Genomic DNA, 13,941 nt, shown 5'->3' on the forward strand with positions numbered 1-13,941 from the left:
ATGAGTTTTTGGGCCACGATGTGATGGTTAGATATGGTAATTAGCCATTATTATAAGATTGTAACAGCTCTTCTGTGTGCTTGTGCTAAATGTCCTTTATGCACCTGCTCTCCACCCGACTTCACCCAACAGTGCAGGGAATTCTTCCTTTGGTTTTTGGCCTCACCAGGTGTCCCTTTTTCCTGCAGGGGAAGGTGGCCCAGACTGCCTGCATGTCTGCCTGCAAACACCTCTCGACATCGCTGCTGCAGCTGCTGCTGGAGGCCGAGGTGAGGCAGCTCACACTGGGGGCCCTGCAGCAGTTCAACCTGGACGTGGAGGAGTGTGAACGTGAGTGCCCAGTCACCCCCTTCCCCCTTGTCTTCTCTTCCCTTGCCCCTTTTCCTTCGTGCTTTGGGATTTCCAGGTATGCAGAGAGGGAACAGCGAACGCCCCGTGGAGCTCGGGGTTGCTCGGGGAAGTGTCATAGAATCATAAAATCAGCTGGGTTGGAAGAGACCCCTGAGATCATCAAGTCCAACCCTTGATCCAACCCCGCTGTGGTTCCCAGACCATGGCACTGATGCCACATCCAGTCTCACCTTAAACACCTGGAGGGAGAATCCCCCACTTCCCTGGGCAGCCCATTCCAATGGCTGAGCACCCTCTCTGCAAAGAAATTCTTTCTAATCTCCAACCTAAACCTCCCCTGGCACAGCTGAAGCCCGAGCCCTCTTGTCTTGCTGATGGTTGCCTGGGAAAAGAGACCAACCCCCAGCTGGCTCCTCCCTCCTGTCAGGGAGTTGCAGAGAATGAGGAGGTCTCCCCTGAGCCTCCTCTTCTCCAGGCTGAACAGCCCCAGCTCCCTCAGCCTCTCCTCATGGGAATTGTGCTCCAGTCCCTTCCCCAGCCTCGTTGCTCTTCTCTGGACCTGCTTCAGGACCTCGATGTCCTTCCTGAGCTGAGAGCCCAGAACTGGACACAGCACTCCAGGGGTGGCCTCACCAGTGCTGAGTCCAGGGGCAGAATCACTTCCTTGGACCTGTTGACCACACCGTCCTCAGGGCAGAGGAAGCTCAGCAAATTCTGAGAGATCGAAGTTTTGGTCTTTCTTTTCGTCTTTATTGTTGTGTTGGTGCTCTGCAGAGCATCCCTGCTTTTTGAGGTGGAGTGGTTTAAAAAATAGGAGACATTTGAGTGCAGGAGTTTATTTAGGACTCTTTCAGAGAAGCTCTGGAGCCAGGGCTGGGAGAACTGAGGGGGTTCCCCTGGAGAAGAGAAGGCTCCAGGGAGAGCTGAGAGCCCCTTGCAGGGCCTAAAGGGGCTCCAGGAGAGCTGGAGAGGGACTGGGGACAGGGGATGGAGGGACAGGACACAGGGAATGGCTTCCCACTGCCAGAGGGCAGGGATAGATGGGATATTGGGAAGAAGAAACCCTTGGCTCTGAGGTTGGTGAGGCCCTGTCCCAGGTTGAGCAGAGAAGCTGTGGCTGTCCCTGGATCCCTGGAAGTGTCCAAGGCCAGGTTGGACAGAGCTTGGAGCAACCTGCTCCCCAGAAGTTCTGTTTCTCTCCCGACCTCAGCCAATCGTCTTCTTTTCCTGCTACAGGGATTTTTTTTTTTCCTCACAGTGAAGCCTTTTTGCAAACTCAGTGTTATAGAAAAAAGAGTCCTTGGGACAAAATGACAACATCTACTCAGAGGTGTGTGTGGAGCATTGTGGTGGTTTTGCTCTCAAACCTGCTCATTTTGGGTCATCTGGTGCCCACCTGAATTAGGACCGAAATCCTGAGGTTGCCTTGAAGTTGCTGCTTGTCCTGCTCAGTAAAAGGGTTAAAAACATAGAGCTCAAAGCAGACAAAATACTTTTCTTCCTCCTATTTTTAGAATTAAGTTAAAGCAGAGTGAACACACTTGTGCACAGGATCCTCTTTGTGAGAGGGATGGATTTATTAATGGGATCAGTGTTGGGATGGATTGGTGACCGTGGCTGGTGAAAACACAGAGCTTGATGGAGCTGATAAGAAGTTCAGGAAATCCTTGCTAATGTATTTTGGGGCCTTTTTTTTTTTCCCCAAAAAATCCACCTTTTTGTCTTGGTTGAGGTGGAGATTGGGATGTAATTTGTTTATCATAGAATGAAGGAATGGTTTGGGTTGGAAGGGGCCTCAAAGCTCATCTCATTCCAACCGCCTACCAGGGACACCTTCCACTAGCCCAGGTTGCTCCAATCCCTGTCCAGCCTGGCCTTGGACACTTCCAGGGATGAGGAATGACTCAGTACCATCCTCTGTGTTGGTTCCATCATCACCTGGCCCTTCCCACTCTCCAAATCCCTTCTTCCACCCTTTATCAAACATTTTCCTGACCGTGTTTCCCTTCGGCTGCACCCACCAACACCGAGATTGAAATTCAGTGCTCAGAAACATGCCCCAGTAAGATTTGTGGTGTTTCTAACGAGCATATTTTTATTTTTTAATGTCCATTTCCAGTTTTCCAGCCCTCAGCCGAACAACCTGGGAGAAAGATCCCTGGTTAATGAGTCACATCCCAATCCTGCAGTTATATCTCGTGTCAGAACGCAGGCGAGGCTTTATTTTTCTTTCAGCAACCCCAAATTCTTCCTGTCTAATTTGGGTCCCATCAGCTCTTTGGGAGCAGCTGAATTCCAATCAGTGCCCACAGAGGGACAGGAGATGTAGCAGGAAATAATAGGGCCCATTTGTCATTAATAATTCCTTCTGTTTGGGCTGCAGACACGTGCACAGATCCCGGCAGTTTTCCGCCCCATCGGGAAACGGGGATCACTCAGCAGCAACTCTTCCCTGAGAGTTCCCACTGCAAGGAAAAACAGATGGCATTTAATTTCTGGTTTAAAAGCACAATTCCCTAAATTCCAGTTGTTTTTGGAGGCAAGACCAGGAGCACTCAGACACTGAGGTGTCTCCAACCTGGGACAGGTGACCTGCTCCCCCATCCTGAGGTGCCGGAATGGAGACGGATTCCGGAGCTGGAATCTTCCACTCCATCACTGTCAGTCCCAGGACATTCAACCCAGACTAAGCCTTTTTCTTCCTTTTCAGCAGTAAAAAATGTCTGGTGTCTTTGCTGACACCAGGAATCATTTTATTTCTCTTTTTTGGGCTGCAATTCCTCAAGTTTTTAATGTCAGGATGAGTGAACTGGTGCATTCAGAAAATATGTTTCAATTTGGTTTTTTCTCAGGTTTCTTTCTTGTTTATTTTTTAGTATTTTATCTGAAAGCACAGGTGTGAATCTCAGCATCTTTATTATACCAGCTTTGAATCTCAGCATCTTTGTTGTACCATATTTAACTTCATGCTTTTTCCTCCATCCTCTTCCTCCCCCCAGATCCTCAAACATTACTTAGTTTATTAATTTTATCATATTAAAATACTATTTCAGAGCTGTTTGGAGCACTTCCAGTAAGTGCTGTGATGTGGGAAAGGGGCTACAGGGTTTTGATCCTGGAGTTTATCAGACTTTTGTTTAAGTCTCTTGTGATGCCAGAGGAATAATCTGATTAAGAGAAGGGTGAGGCAAATTAATAGAAGGACTTATTTGTGTATTAAGAAGAATTTGTAGGTGGTGAAGATATTTTTCAGCATATTAGAAGCAGATATGAAACCCATGACAGGAAAATGGGTTTATATTCACAATCAGCAATAATAGGGTGAAAAAGGTGGGGGTTTAGGCTTAGAAGAAGACACCAGTGAATTAATTCTCCAGATTTGTGGGTTTGTAAAATATTTCCTGATTTATAACTCATTTGCTGTCCCATCAGCATGGAAAGGGAAGGGTTGCTTGGATTGCTGGCATCAGGCTGAGCTTTGGCACCAGAGGTGCAAGAACTGATGGGAAAGGGAGGGGATTTTTCCCTCTGTCCCTGTCTAAGGTGAGACCCCCCTGCAGAGCTGCTCCAGCCCTGGGAACAACAGCACAAGGACGTGGAGCTGCTGGAGAGAGTCCAGAGGAGGCCCCAGAGATACTGCCAGGGCTGGAGCCCCTCTGCTCTGGAGCCAGGCTGGGAGAGCTGGGGGGGTTCCCCTGGAGAAGAGAAGGCTCCAGGGAGAGCTGAGAGCCCCTGGCAGGGCCTAAAGGGGCTCCAGGAGAGCTGGAGAGGGACTGGGGACAAGGCATGGAGGGACAGCACACAGGGAATGGCTTCTCACTGGAAAAGTGAAGATTTAGATGGGATATTGGAAAGAAATCCTTTCCTGTGAGTGTGATGAGGAACTGGAATAGATTTCCCAGAGAAGCTGGGGCTGTCCCTGGACCCCTGGAAGTGTCCAAGGCCAAGTTGGACAGGACTTGGAGCAACCTGTTCTAGTTGAAGGTGTCCCTGCCCATGGCAGGGGGTGGGACTGGATGATCTTAAAGGTCCCTTCCAACCCAAACTATTCCAGGATTCTGTGACTGGTTTCCCAGACTGTCCCAAATAGAAGATGAGCTCAGTTTGGATGAGCTGCCTGTGTGGGTGGCTTTAAAGGACATCTTTCCATCATGGACAAGAGATCCTGATGCCTGTGCAAGGACACGTTTCAGCTCATCCCTGGCACCTCTGAGACCCTCTGTTTTCCCAGTGAGTTGCAGTTCCCTGGGAGGATGAGAGGAGCACATCCCACATTCCTTCCTTCCCACCTCTCCGCCTGTCAAAACCCAGCCCTCACTGGAAAACAAAACTGCCTTTTCCTGCTGTTAAAGTGGAGTGGGGTGATTTGTGCTGACAGCAGAGGTGTCTTCCCATCTTCCCAGAGCTACTGTTTGTGTTCTTGGAATTGGGAAGGGAGATTTATGGATGCTCCAAGTGACCACGGGAGCTTCTGCTCCACGGCTCTGCCACCTTCCCGTGCTTGGATTTATCCTCCTTTGTTTCTCCCTGAATTTATACCACCTTCATTTCCCTCAGCTGACCTTTCTTAGAGGTTGCAGAGCACTCAGAGTAGGAAGAGGGTGATTCCTGGTGAATTAGTGCCTGTAAATATTCACAGATGAGAAGCTCCTGACTCCCCATCTGTGAGCTTCAAAAAAATGTGCCCTTTCTGTCAGGATGCTGATGGGAATATTTGGACAATGCTCCCTAATTTAACACAGATCTTTGCAAGCCTGACTTGGGTAAACCCTGGGAGTTTGTGTGATGTCAAAAAGGAATTATCTCTCTCCAGCATTTTGACTTTGCCCCTGAGCTGAGGGCTTCCTTCCACTCCCTCCAACCATCACCTGATCTGTCCTTTCATCTGTCACCTTGTTTCCTTTTAGCTTTAGTATTTCCCTGTTTTCCTTCTCTTTAATCTCCTTTGAAAATCTTTTGCTACTCCTGTGGTGTCCCCTCAGCCTCTCCTGTCCTTTTGTCTCCAACTTCTGCTCTCTGCTACAACATTTTGAAGATGTTTTTTGCCAGGAGGGTGGGGAGGCCCTGGCCCAGGTTGCCCAGAGAAGCTGTGGCTGCCCCTGGATCCCTGGAAGTGTCCAAGGCCAGGTTGGAGCAACCTGTTCTAGTGGAAGGTGTCCCTGCTCATTGCAGGAGTTTGGAACTGGGTGATCTCTCAGGTCTCTTCCAAGCCAAACCATTCCATAATTCTCTGATTTTGGATATTGTCCATCTCCAATGCCTCCCCATGTTCTGCTTTGTTATCAGGAACTGGTATTTATTTCCTCATCCTCACAGTCCTTTGCAATTCTGTCAGGAGAGGTTACCTCTGTCCACTCCTGATTTTGTTGGAGGAATTTTAGGAGCTCCCAGTTCCTCAGCTCTGCACCACCTTCCCTTCCCACCCATCATGGACACACAGCATTGATGCTCATCAACCTTTGCAACCCAGATTAGAATCCCAGAATCCCAGAATGGTTTGGGTTGGAAGGGACCTTAAAGATCATCTCATTCCAACGCCCTTCCATGGGGACACCTCCCACTATCCCAGGTTGCTCCAAGCCCCGTCCAACCTGGCCTTGGACACTTCCAGGGATGGGGAATCCACAACCTCTTCAGCCAGTGTGAGATGTTCACAGTCCACTTTTTGTAGTATTTTAATGAAGAACTAAGAGACATCCATTGTGCACCTCAGGTTATGGATTTGGGAACCCGTGGAGATCCATAACTCGATTCTTAAGCCTCTCCTATGGATCATGTGCCAGATTTCATGGCACAGTTCCTTCTGAAGAGTTTCTTTTTCTTCTACTTGGAAACATCTCATGGTCCACTATGGAGAAGTTCCTCCCTGGGGCTGTGGGTGCTCTTCAGCCCTGCCAGCAGCTCATCACAGCCCCTGGGAGCACTCTTTTCTCTGCAGGGACAGCTCTCTGGGCTCAGCTTTGTTCCATCATGGAAACAAATGGTGGAAAGGGATAGAAATTTTTCTTTAATCTGACCCAGTTCAGGGTATTTTGGGTGACTCCTCCCTCTTCCCACAGCTCTCTGGAATTACCCAGATGGGAATGAGCTTTGGTAATTCGGTCTGTGATGGGGAACAGCTTCAAAGTGGGGTTGTGTGGGAATGATGTGGGTGAAAGATAAGCTCGGTGTGGAAACTGGGTGAAGTAGAAGCTCAGTGGGGAAACTGGGACCTTCTCTCTGTTCCCTCTTGCCTCAGTTCCTACCCATCATCTCCCACCTCTTTTCCTCACAAACTTCTCCACAGTCCACACAGAGATTTATTCTTCAGCTTCAGTATCCTCAGGGTGTCACTTTGTCCCTCTGGATGAGGAACAAGACGTCCCATCGCTTGGCTTTTCTAGGATAGTCTTCCAAGGGTTTATCTGAGGAAGATAAGATGACTTTGAGACCTACATCCTTTTTTGAGGAACACTGCGATGGTTTTTCCCCCAAAACTTGTCCGACCACCAGCAGATTGTCCAGGTTCCCTTCCACAGGAGCTGCTGGAACTTTGATGCCGCAACTCTGCCATCGGGAATTCTGATGGCATTGTGTAAATCTTCCCCTGAAATGATGTTTTTGAGGAACGAAGCCACCAGCTGTGCCCCTTTGAAGTGCCAGGACGTGCCAGGCCCCGTCCCCGCGCGCTGGGGGCACACAGGAGGTCCCCCCGCCCGCCATCGTTCCTTTACAGTGGATGTCTCTTTTCTGGTGGGCGTTTGAACTCTTTATTCTTTGTCCATTGTAAAGGGCTTAACGGTTCCTGTGCCTTGATTCTTTCATCAGTGAAATGTTTTGGAAGAGAGGTTAGAGTCCCCCTGTGACCTGCCCTGGGTGGCCCAAGCCTGTAGCCCTTGCAAAGACATTACTTTTTTGGCCTGAACACAAACCCCTCAAACCTTTAGCCTGGCTAAATGCTTTGTACAAACAGCCGCATACTGATCTGCTCTATTCTCCTGTGATTTTCTGCTCAAGGGGCTGTACTGTGGGTTGCTTGCTATGTTTGCCACTTGCCTTGGTAGTGAAGACAGAACAATAAACGAATCCGACAGTACTGAGGCCAACACTGTGCTTTGGTTGTTCCGAGAAAATTATCCTGAAATCTGGTTGAAGAGATTAAAACCAAGAAGAACTGGCTGTGTCTCTCCTCTAAAGCTCCGTTCTCTTCTTTGTTTCTTCTTTTTTTTTTTTCCCCCCCCTTTAAGACTTTGTTCATTCTTCCTTCAGACTAAGTTGGTGGCATTGGTATGTAAAGTGTGACCTACGATCACAGGAGTACGGCCGTGGGGTGAAGCGTTGCATTCATTCCTCCCCGGGCTCCTCCCGGCCAAGGGCTGGAGCGGCTTTCTTGGAGTGTCTGGGCCATGTTCTCCACCTCATTTCTCTTCTAACACAAATCATATCAACTCATTGCGCTGCTTGGATGTCAGTCATGGAATCATGGAATGGTTTGGGTTGGAAGGGACCTTAAAGATCATCCAATTCCAACCCCCTGCCATGGGCAGGGACATCTCCCACTAGAAGGTTCCAGTGCATTTTTAAATCAGTAGAGACTCTTCTTTTAGTGAGAATTGCTCTTCAAACAAGTGTTGATTCCATGTGGGACCATCATGATGTGCTGTGGTCACTCCACAGCTCTCCCAACCTTCCTCCCGTATGATTCCTGAAGAATCACAGAATCACAGAATGGTTTTGATTGGAAGGGACCTTAAAGATTCCAACCCCCTACCAGGGGCAGGGACACCTTCCAGTAGCCCAGGTTGCTCCAATCCCCATCCAACCTGCCCCAGGAATGGGGAAGCCACAACTGGGAACAATGAGAAGAGACAATGGGAAGAGACAGCTAAAGGTGAGCTGCTGACGAGCAACCACATCTTGGGCTGGAATCTCTCTTGGGTTGCTCATGAGCAGATGACAACAGTGACAAATTCACGGGTGTTGTAAAAACATCCCCAGTCACAGCCGCTTTCTCATGAGGGTTTGACGTTCATGCTTTTGGGAGGATCTTAAATTTCACAACTCCCTGTGTGCCTCTTCACTCGATTCCTACCAGCTGCAAAACCCTTCATCCAAAATAGAAACCCGCTTTCATCGCGGCCCTTTCAGGGTTTACTTCCCAGTGTTCCTCCAGATATAATCAGGAACATGATGTGACCCTGTCCTTGGATGGTGGGACATTGGGACTGGATACCTCAACCCAGGGATGTCTGAACCACCCAGGGGAGTTTGGTCCCTTGGGAAGGTGCTCCAACACTGTTTCTCACATCTAAATATTTTTAGCTTCTCAGGTATGTGCTTTTCCAAAGTGGGGCTGGTTTAGGATTGATGTGGCTTTGGGGATAATTTTTCCAGATGAGACAGTGGGGTGCAGAGGGAATGTGTGAGGATGATTTATCCCTTGCAGATCAGAGGCAGAAGGCTTGGGTTAGTCCTCCCTTGTGTGTGTGCTGGCTCGGGCAAGCTGCAGGCAAATTTTACAGCCAACATACATTAAAATGCCTTTACAGTTAGAATTAATTAAACCAGTTTTCTGAGGGGTAAATGTAAAGTCCCTGCGTCCTGAATATTGCAGGACTGGGCAGTGAAACTGGCTGGAAGCTGAACAGCTCCCATCTCATGGAATCATGGAATGAGTTGGGTTGGAAGGGACCTGAAAGCTCATCTCATTCCAACCCCTTGCCATGGGCAGGGACACCTTCCATTATCCCAGCTTGCTCCAAGCCCCTTCCAACCTGGCCTTGGACACTTCCAGGGATCCAGAGGCAGCCACAGCTTCTCTGGGCAGCCTGGACCAGGACCTCCCCACCCTCCCAACCAACAATTCCTTCCCAATAATCTCTGTCCGGTCCTATCCCATGAAAAACTCTGTAGGGACAACCACGGATGGTTCCTCCTGGCTCTGATTTGTGTTTTTCCTATCCAAAACCTAAATGGGAGTGATCACATCCCTAATTTCTCCTTGCATTTTTTCATTATTCCTCTTGAGTAGCAAGGTGGGATAAAAGTGCTGGTTTTCCAGGCGTGTTTGCTGCTGTCCTGCAGCAGTTCTCACTTGACTGATCACCGCGAAGATGAGCGATGGCTCCAATCTCAAAGCTCTTCTGGCATCTGAGACTATTAAAAAGCAGAGCTGTGGGTGTCTGACAAGTGGCCACAGTGCCCCTGGAGGTACCTGTGTCTGTGTTGAAGGATGTTCTCCATCCCAAGGTTTTAATGGAAGGTGGAGCAAGAAATTTGACAAATAACTCTTCTTTGCTTCCCAGCAATAAGGCAGTTCGGGAACAGAGCTGAATCTTGGTGTCTAATTCATTAATCTTCTCATTAGAACCATGAGGCTGCTCCTGGGATGGGGCTGCTCTAGGAAGTATTTCAAAATAGGAACGTGATGATTTATTTTCCTTCTTCTGTGGTATTTGCTTGATAGGTTTTGGAAGGAGAAGCGTTCAAGGAGAAGACCATCTGGCACGAAGTGACTTTGTCCATTAGTCCCTCTGATTAACCTCAGAGACAAAAGGCAAATCCTCCTTCCTTGTTGTTGAGCCATCCTTAACCCTCATATTTGTGGAGCTTTAGGAGCTGTTCTGAGTATCTCTGTCGAGTAAAAAACAAGATAGTTGGGCAATAATGGGCCATATAAGTGTAAAATCTATGTGCTGGTGTATATTTTCCTCTCCCTTCTTCCTTGTCGCTCGGTTTCATCCTGAGAAAACATTTCATTCCATGTGCAACGTCTCCACGGCCAAGGGCAGACTCTCCCTCTCGAGTCTTTGGCGACGTCGAGTTGTGGCTTCACAAACAATGCCCCTTGGGTGCTGAAAGGAGCAGAGAGGAGATAAAGCTGTAACCAGAAAGGGTGAAAACAAAGTGAAGTCGGGCAAAACCAACCTCGGGCGTGTCGTCAAAAGGCGCCCTCGGATACGTGTGGCCGTTGGCCGAGCAAAAGCCGCTAAGAGCCATGGAAGGACTAAAGTCCTCTGACACGGCTTCATTCAAGTGGGTTTAGGTTTGGCTTAAAGGATGGATTAGAAGAAAAAAATGAATGACCAGAGTATGAAATTTTGGCCAGGTTACACCGGGGAGGGAGATAAACGTGGCCCTTGGGAATATTCTCTTCGCCTCGGAAGCCGACGTTATTGTGTTGTCAGATGTCTTCATCCACCAGGAATCAACATGCCACCCAACGGTTCTTCCCGAGAGCGCGCCGCCACCAGATCATGCAAATGATCCGCTGCCCAATAATTAATGGTGCTGCCGGGCATATTTTTTTGATGAATGCTCGTGGGGCCTGGTGACAGGCGTGAAATTAGAAAATTCCTTCAGCGCCCTAAAATATAAATAGCTTTCGGAACTGAAAAGGAGTTTTCACAGCTGAAGATTTTATTGTGTCGAGAGGAAAAACTTTTTCCACCCCCCCCGTCCTCCCCTCTTTCTTCTGGGCGAGTTGTTTGTCCGTTCACAAAACAAATACTCTGGAGCCCAGTGCGGCTCATGGGAATAAATTTCAGGTCGAATTAGTACAGTTTCCTTGCTGTCAGGACGGTGGAATTAATGGTGTTTTGATGACACGAATTTTGAAGGGCGAACAAAGACGCTGAAGGGAGGGAGACATGACTCCTTAGAAGCGCGGTCCTCCTCTCCCCCAGCCTCTCTTGTCTTCCCTGTCATCCGTCTGCCAATCTCCCTGTCCATGGTTAGTTAAAGGCGCTTTTTATCCTCTTTTCTTTCCCACAGAGTTTGCCAGATCCGGCCCAGTGCCTGGGTTCCAAGGGGACACGCTGCAGTTGGCCTTCATCGACTTGAGACAAGTAAGTCTTTGTGGTTTTGTTTTTTGTTTTTCTTTTAAGATGTGTGACTGAAGACCATCAGGTCTTAAGGGAAGGGGAGAGGAGGGGAAACGGCGTCAGTGATTTACGCCAGAGACCTATATTTCCCCCCCCCCCTCCTCTCCTCTCTCGAAGCCACCTCCTTATTGAGCGCTCTGCGGCTCCTGGAGGTGGTAGAGGTGAAAAGGGCTGGTGGGATGAGGGTGAGGAAGAAAACCAGGCCTGACCCTGGGCTGGTGGGACCCATTGTGCTCCCGTTGGCTTCTGCGGCCGCGACGCGGAGGGAACGCGGCGGCTCCCCGGGCGGACGCCGAGCAGGTGGTGGAACAGAGAGAGCAGTGATGCAGAGCCCGCCCGCCTTGGGGACTTTTGTTCCCAGATAATGCCCCCAGAGGCGTTTGGGAGGGCAGGGGGGATTTGCATTCCCCTGTGTCCGTGCCCCTTCGGAGGTTGTGGCCCTCTCTGGCTCAGCCACCCCCCCCCTCCTCGGTCCCCTCTTCCCCAGCCACGAATGACAAAGTGGCTCTTGGGGAAGGTGACTGGGGAAGGCTCCACCCATCGGTGGCCACCTCTGGAGGGGCCCCCGTTAGAGCCAAGTTGACCATAGCAGGTAGTGAGGCGTCTGTGGGGCTTGGCAAGCCAGTTTCGGGAAAAGGGCCGTTCTGGGGAGTCATTTGTTTGGGGTAGAAATGGGCATTATTGATACACTAGGCCGGGGGGAAAAGTGAGGTGGTCCTGTCATCTCTTGGCACCGAAGATGGATGGGTTGGATAGAAAGTCTGAATGAAGTAAGACTCAATGACTGATGCTTCTCTCCTATTAAAACAATCTTTTTTTGTCTGTTAAACCCCCCTGGCTTTGTCCCTCCTGCCATCATGATGCAGTGCCTCTTGTTTTCAGGGTTGACGTAGCTTGCATTCTGAAAACTTTCGGGTGCCGAGGGTATTTCTTCAATCTGCATAATCCCTTGTATCGATGATCTCCTACCACCGGGGCTCTGATTCACGCTCGGAGCCGCTTTTTAACCCGTCAGGGTTTGAGAACTTCTCAGAAAACCCAATTGATGCGCGGGCAGCAATTTGTCATCGCGCGGCGCTTGTGCAGAGCAGCGAGACGTTTTAATAACGTGGAGGTGCCTCTTTTCGGTCTCGGGCCTGCCAGGAGCTGCCAAAGTTGTTTGCGGAGCGGTCAAAGTAGCTCCGTGGCAGAGGTGTGTGTTATCACTGCCCTGCCTTGACACTTTTATCTTCATTAGCTTCTTGGCACTTCGTTGACCGGGGGGAGCCCCACGCGCCCGCGGCCTCCCGGGTGTGAGGAGACGTGGAGGCTTTGGGCCTCTTCCAAGCCCCAGGGTGGGAATGCAGGGGTTCTGAAGAGGAAAGCGGTGGCTGTTTGAAGAGTGAAAGGCCTTCAAAGTGCTCAGAGAGGTTCAGCTGTGCTTAGGCAGGGAAATAAATGTGTGTGAGGTTCAGAAGTGCAGAGCTCAGCCAAGGGAATCCACCTTGGGGGAGGAGAAGGCTGAGCCTGCTCCTCTGGCAAATGGTCTTCTTTGTACATGGAGGTTTCCCTCTTTGTTTGGGAAGCGAATCCCAACTTTTTTTATTGTATTTAGAAGTATATCTGAATTTCAAGGCCAGGTTTGATGCACTCAGAGCAGCCTGGTCTGGTGGAGGGTGTCCCTGCCCATGGCAGGAGGTTGGAACTGGATGATCTTAAAGATCCCTTCCAACCCAAACCGTTCTGTGAGTACTGTGAGGAGAAAGGCAAGATGCTCTTGCCTGTGGACTGTCAGGTGAGGACAGGCAGTTCTGGGTCTTCTGGATCACAGGGATGCTTGTTGTTGCCCAGTGTTGTACAGATAGTGGACAACACCTCACTGCTCCAAGCAGAGAGGATTCCACCTATCACTGCCTTATCAAGTTTAGCAATAACATGGAAAGGTGAGATATTTCCGAGATCCCCTGGTCCTGACAGTGGCCTGTGGGTCACCCAACTCCATCCATGTGAAGCTCTGTTGGCTTCTTTGTGGCCTTCAGAGCTCCAGTGCTCCCACCACCGTGGTGCTTCTTGCTGGACTGCAGTTCCAGCTGGGAGCAGGGCACAGATGGGAAGGTGAATGGATAAAGGCACAGCAAGGAGGGGTCTTTGTTTTGTTCTTTGAGTTGGTTTTAATTTGTTCTGTTTGTACATTGTGTTCTCTGTCTTTTAAGCCACCGAATTAAACTGAAATAAGGCAGGTTTAAATTAGGTCTTGGGAAGATGTGAAGGTGGGGAGGCCCTGGCCCAGGTTGGGCAGAGAAACTGTGGCTGTCCCTGGATCCCTGGAAGTGTCCAAGGCCAGGTTGGAGCAACCTGTTCTAGTGGGAGGTGTCCCTGCTCATGGCAGGGGTTTGGAACTGGATGATCTTCAAGGTCTCTTCCAACCCAAACCACTCTGTGATTCTGGGAAATGTTAACACAATATTGACTTAAAAGATACCACCTGGAACTGTTTGTGCTTCTGGCTGTTTTCACTGGGCAAAAATGCACCAAAATAGGGAGGTTAAAGGGGTTTCCCCTCCCTTCCCAACATAGTTCAGTAGTAGCTGTTACAGAGCAATTGTAGATGAGAGAAAAAATTCAAAATAATGTGGGATGGTCAAGTTTAGGGGAATGACCAAAATTGATTCTTGGTGCAGTAAAATATGAAGTGATAGGAAAATGTGGTGACTCGGTTTATGTCTTGAGTACAGATATTATTTATTTC

General features: G+C 49.4%; 1 protein-coding gene across 1 annotated transcript in view; it reads left to right on the forward strand.

The window, feature by feature from the left end:
• EXOC6B (exocyst complex component 6B) overlaps positions 1–13,941 on the forward strand; it is a 325,352-nt gene that overhangs the window by 239,328 nt on the left and 72,083 nt on the right. The window contains exons 18-19 of the mRNA XM_027660526.1: positions 189–330; positions 11,104–11,177. Coding sequence (XP_027516327.1) covers positions 189–330; positions 11,104–11,177 — 216 coding nt within the window. The remainder of the gene's footprint in view (positions 1–188; positions 331–11,103; positions 11,178–13,941) is intronic.

Source organism: Corapipo altera, unplaced genomic scaffold (genome assembly GCF_003945725.1).
Source record: "Corapipo altera isolate COAL_440 unplaced genomic scaffold, ASM394572v1 295, whole genome shotgun sequence".
Lineage (NCBI taxonomy): Eukaryota > Metazoa > Chordata > Aves > Passeriformes > Pipridae > Corapipo > Corapipo altera.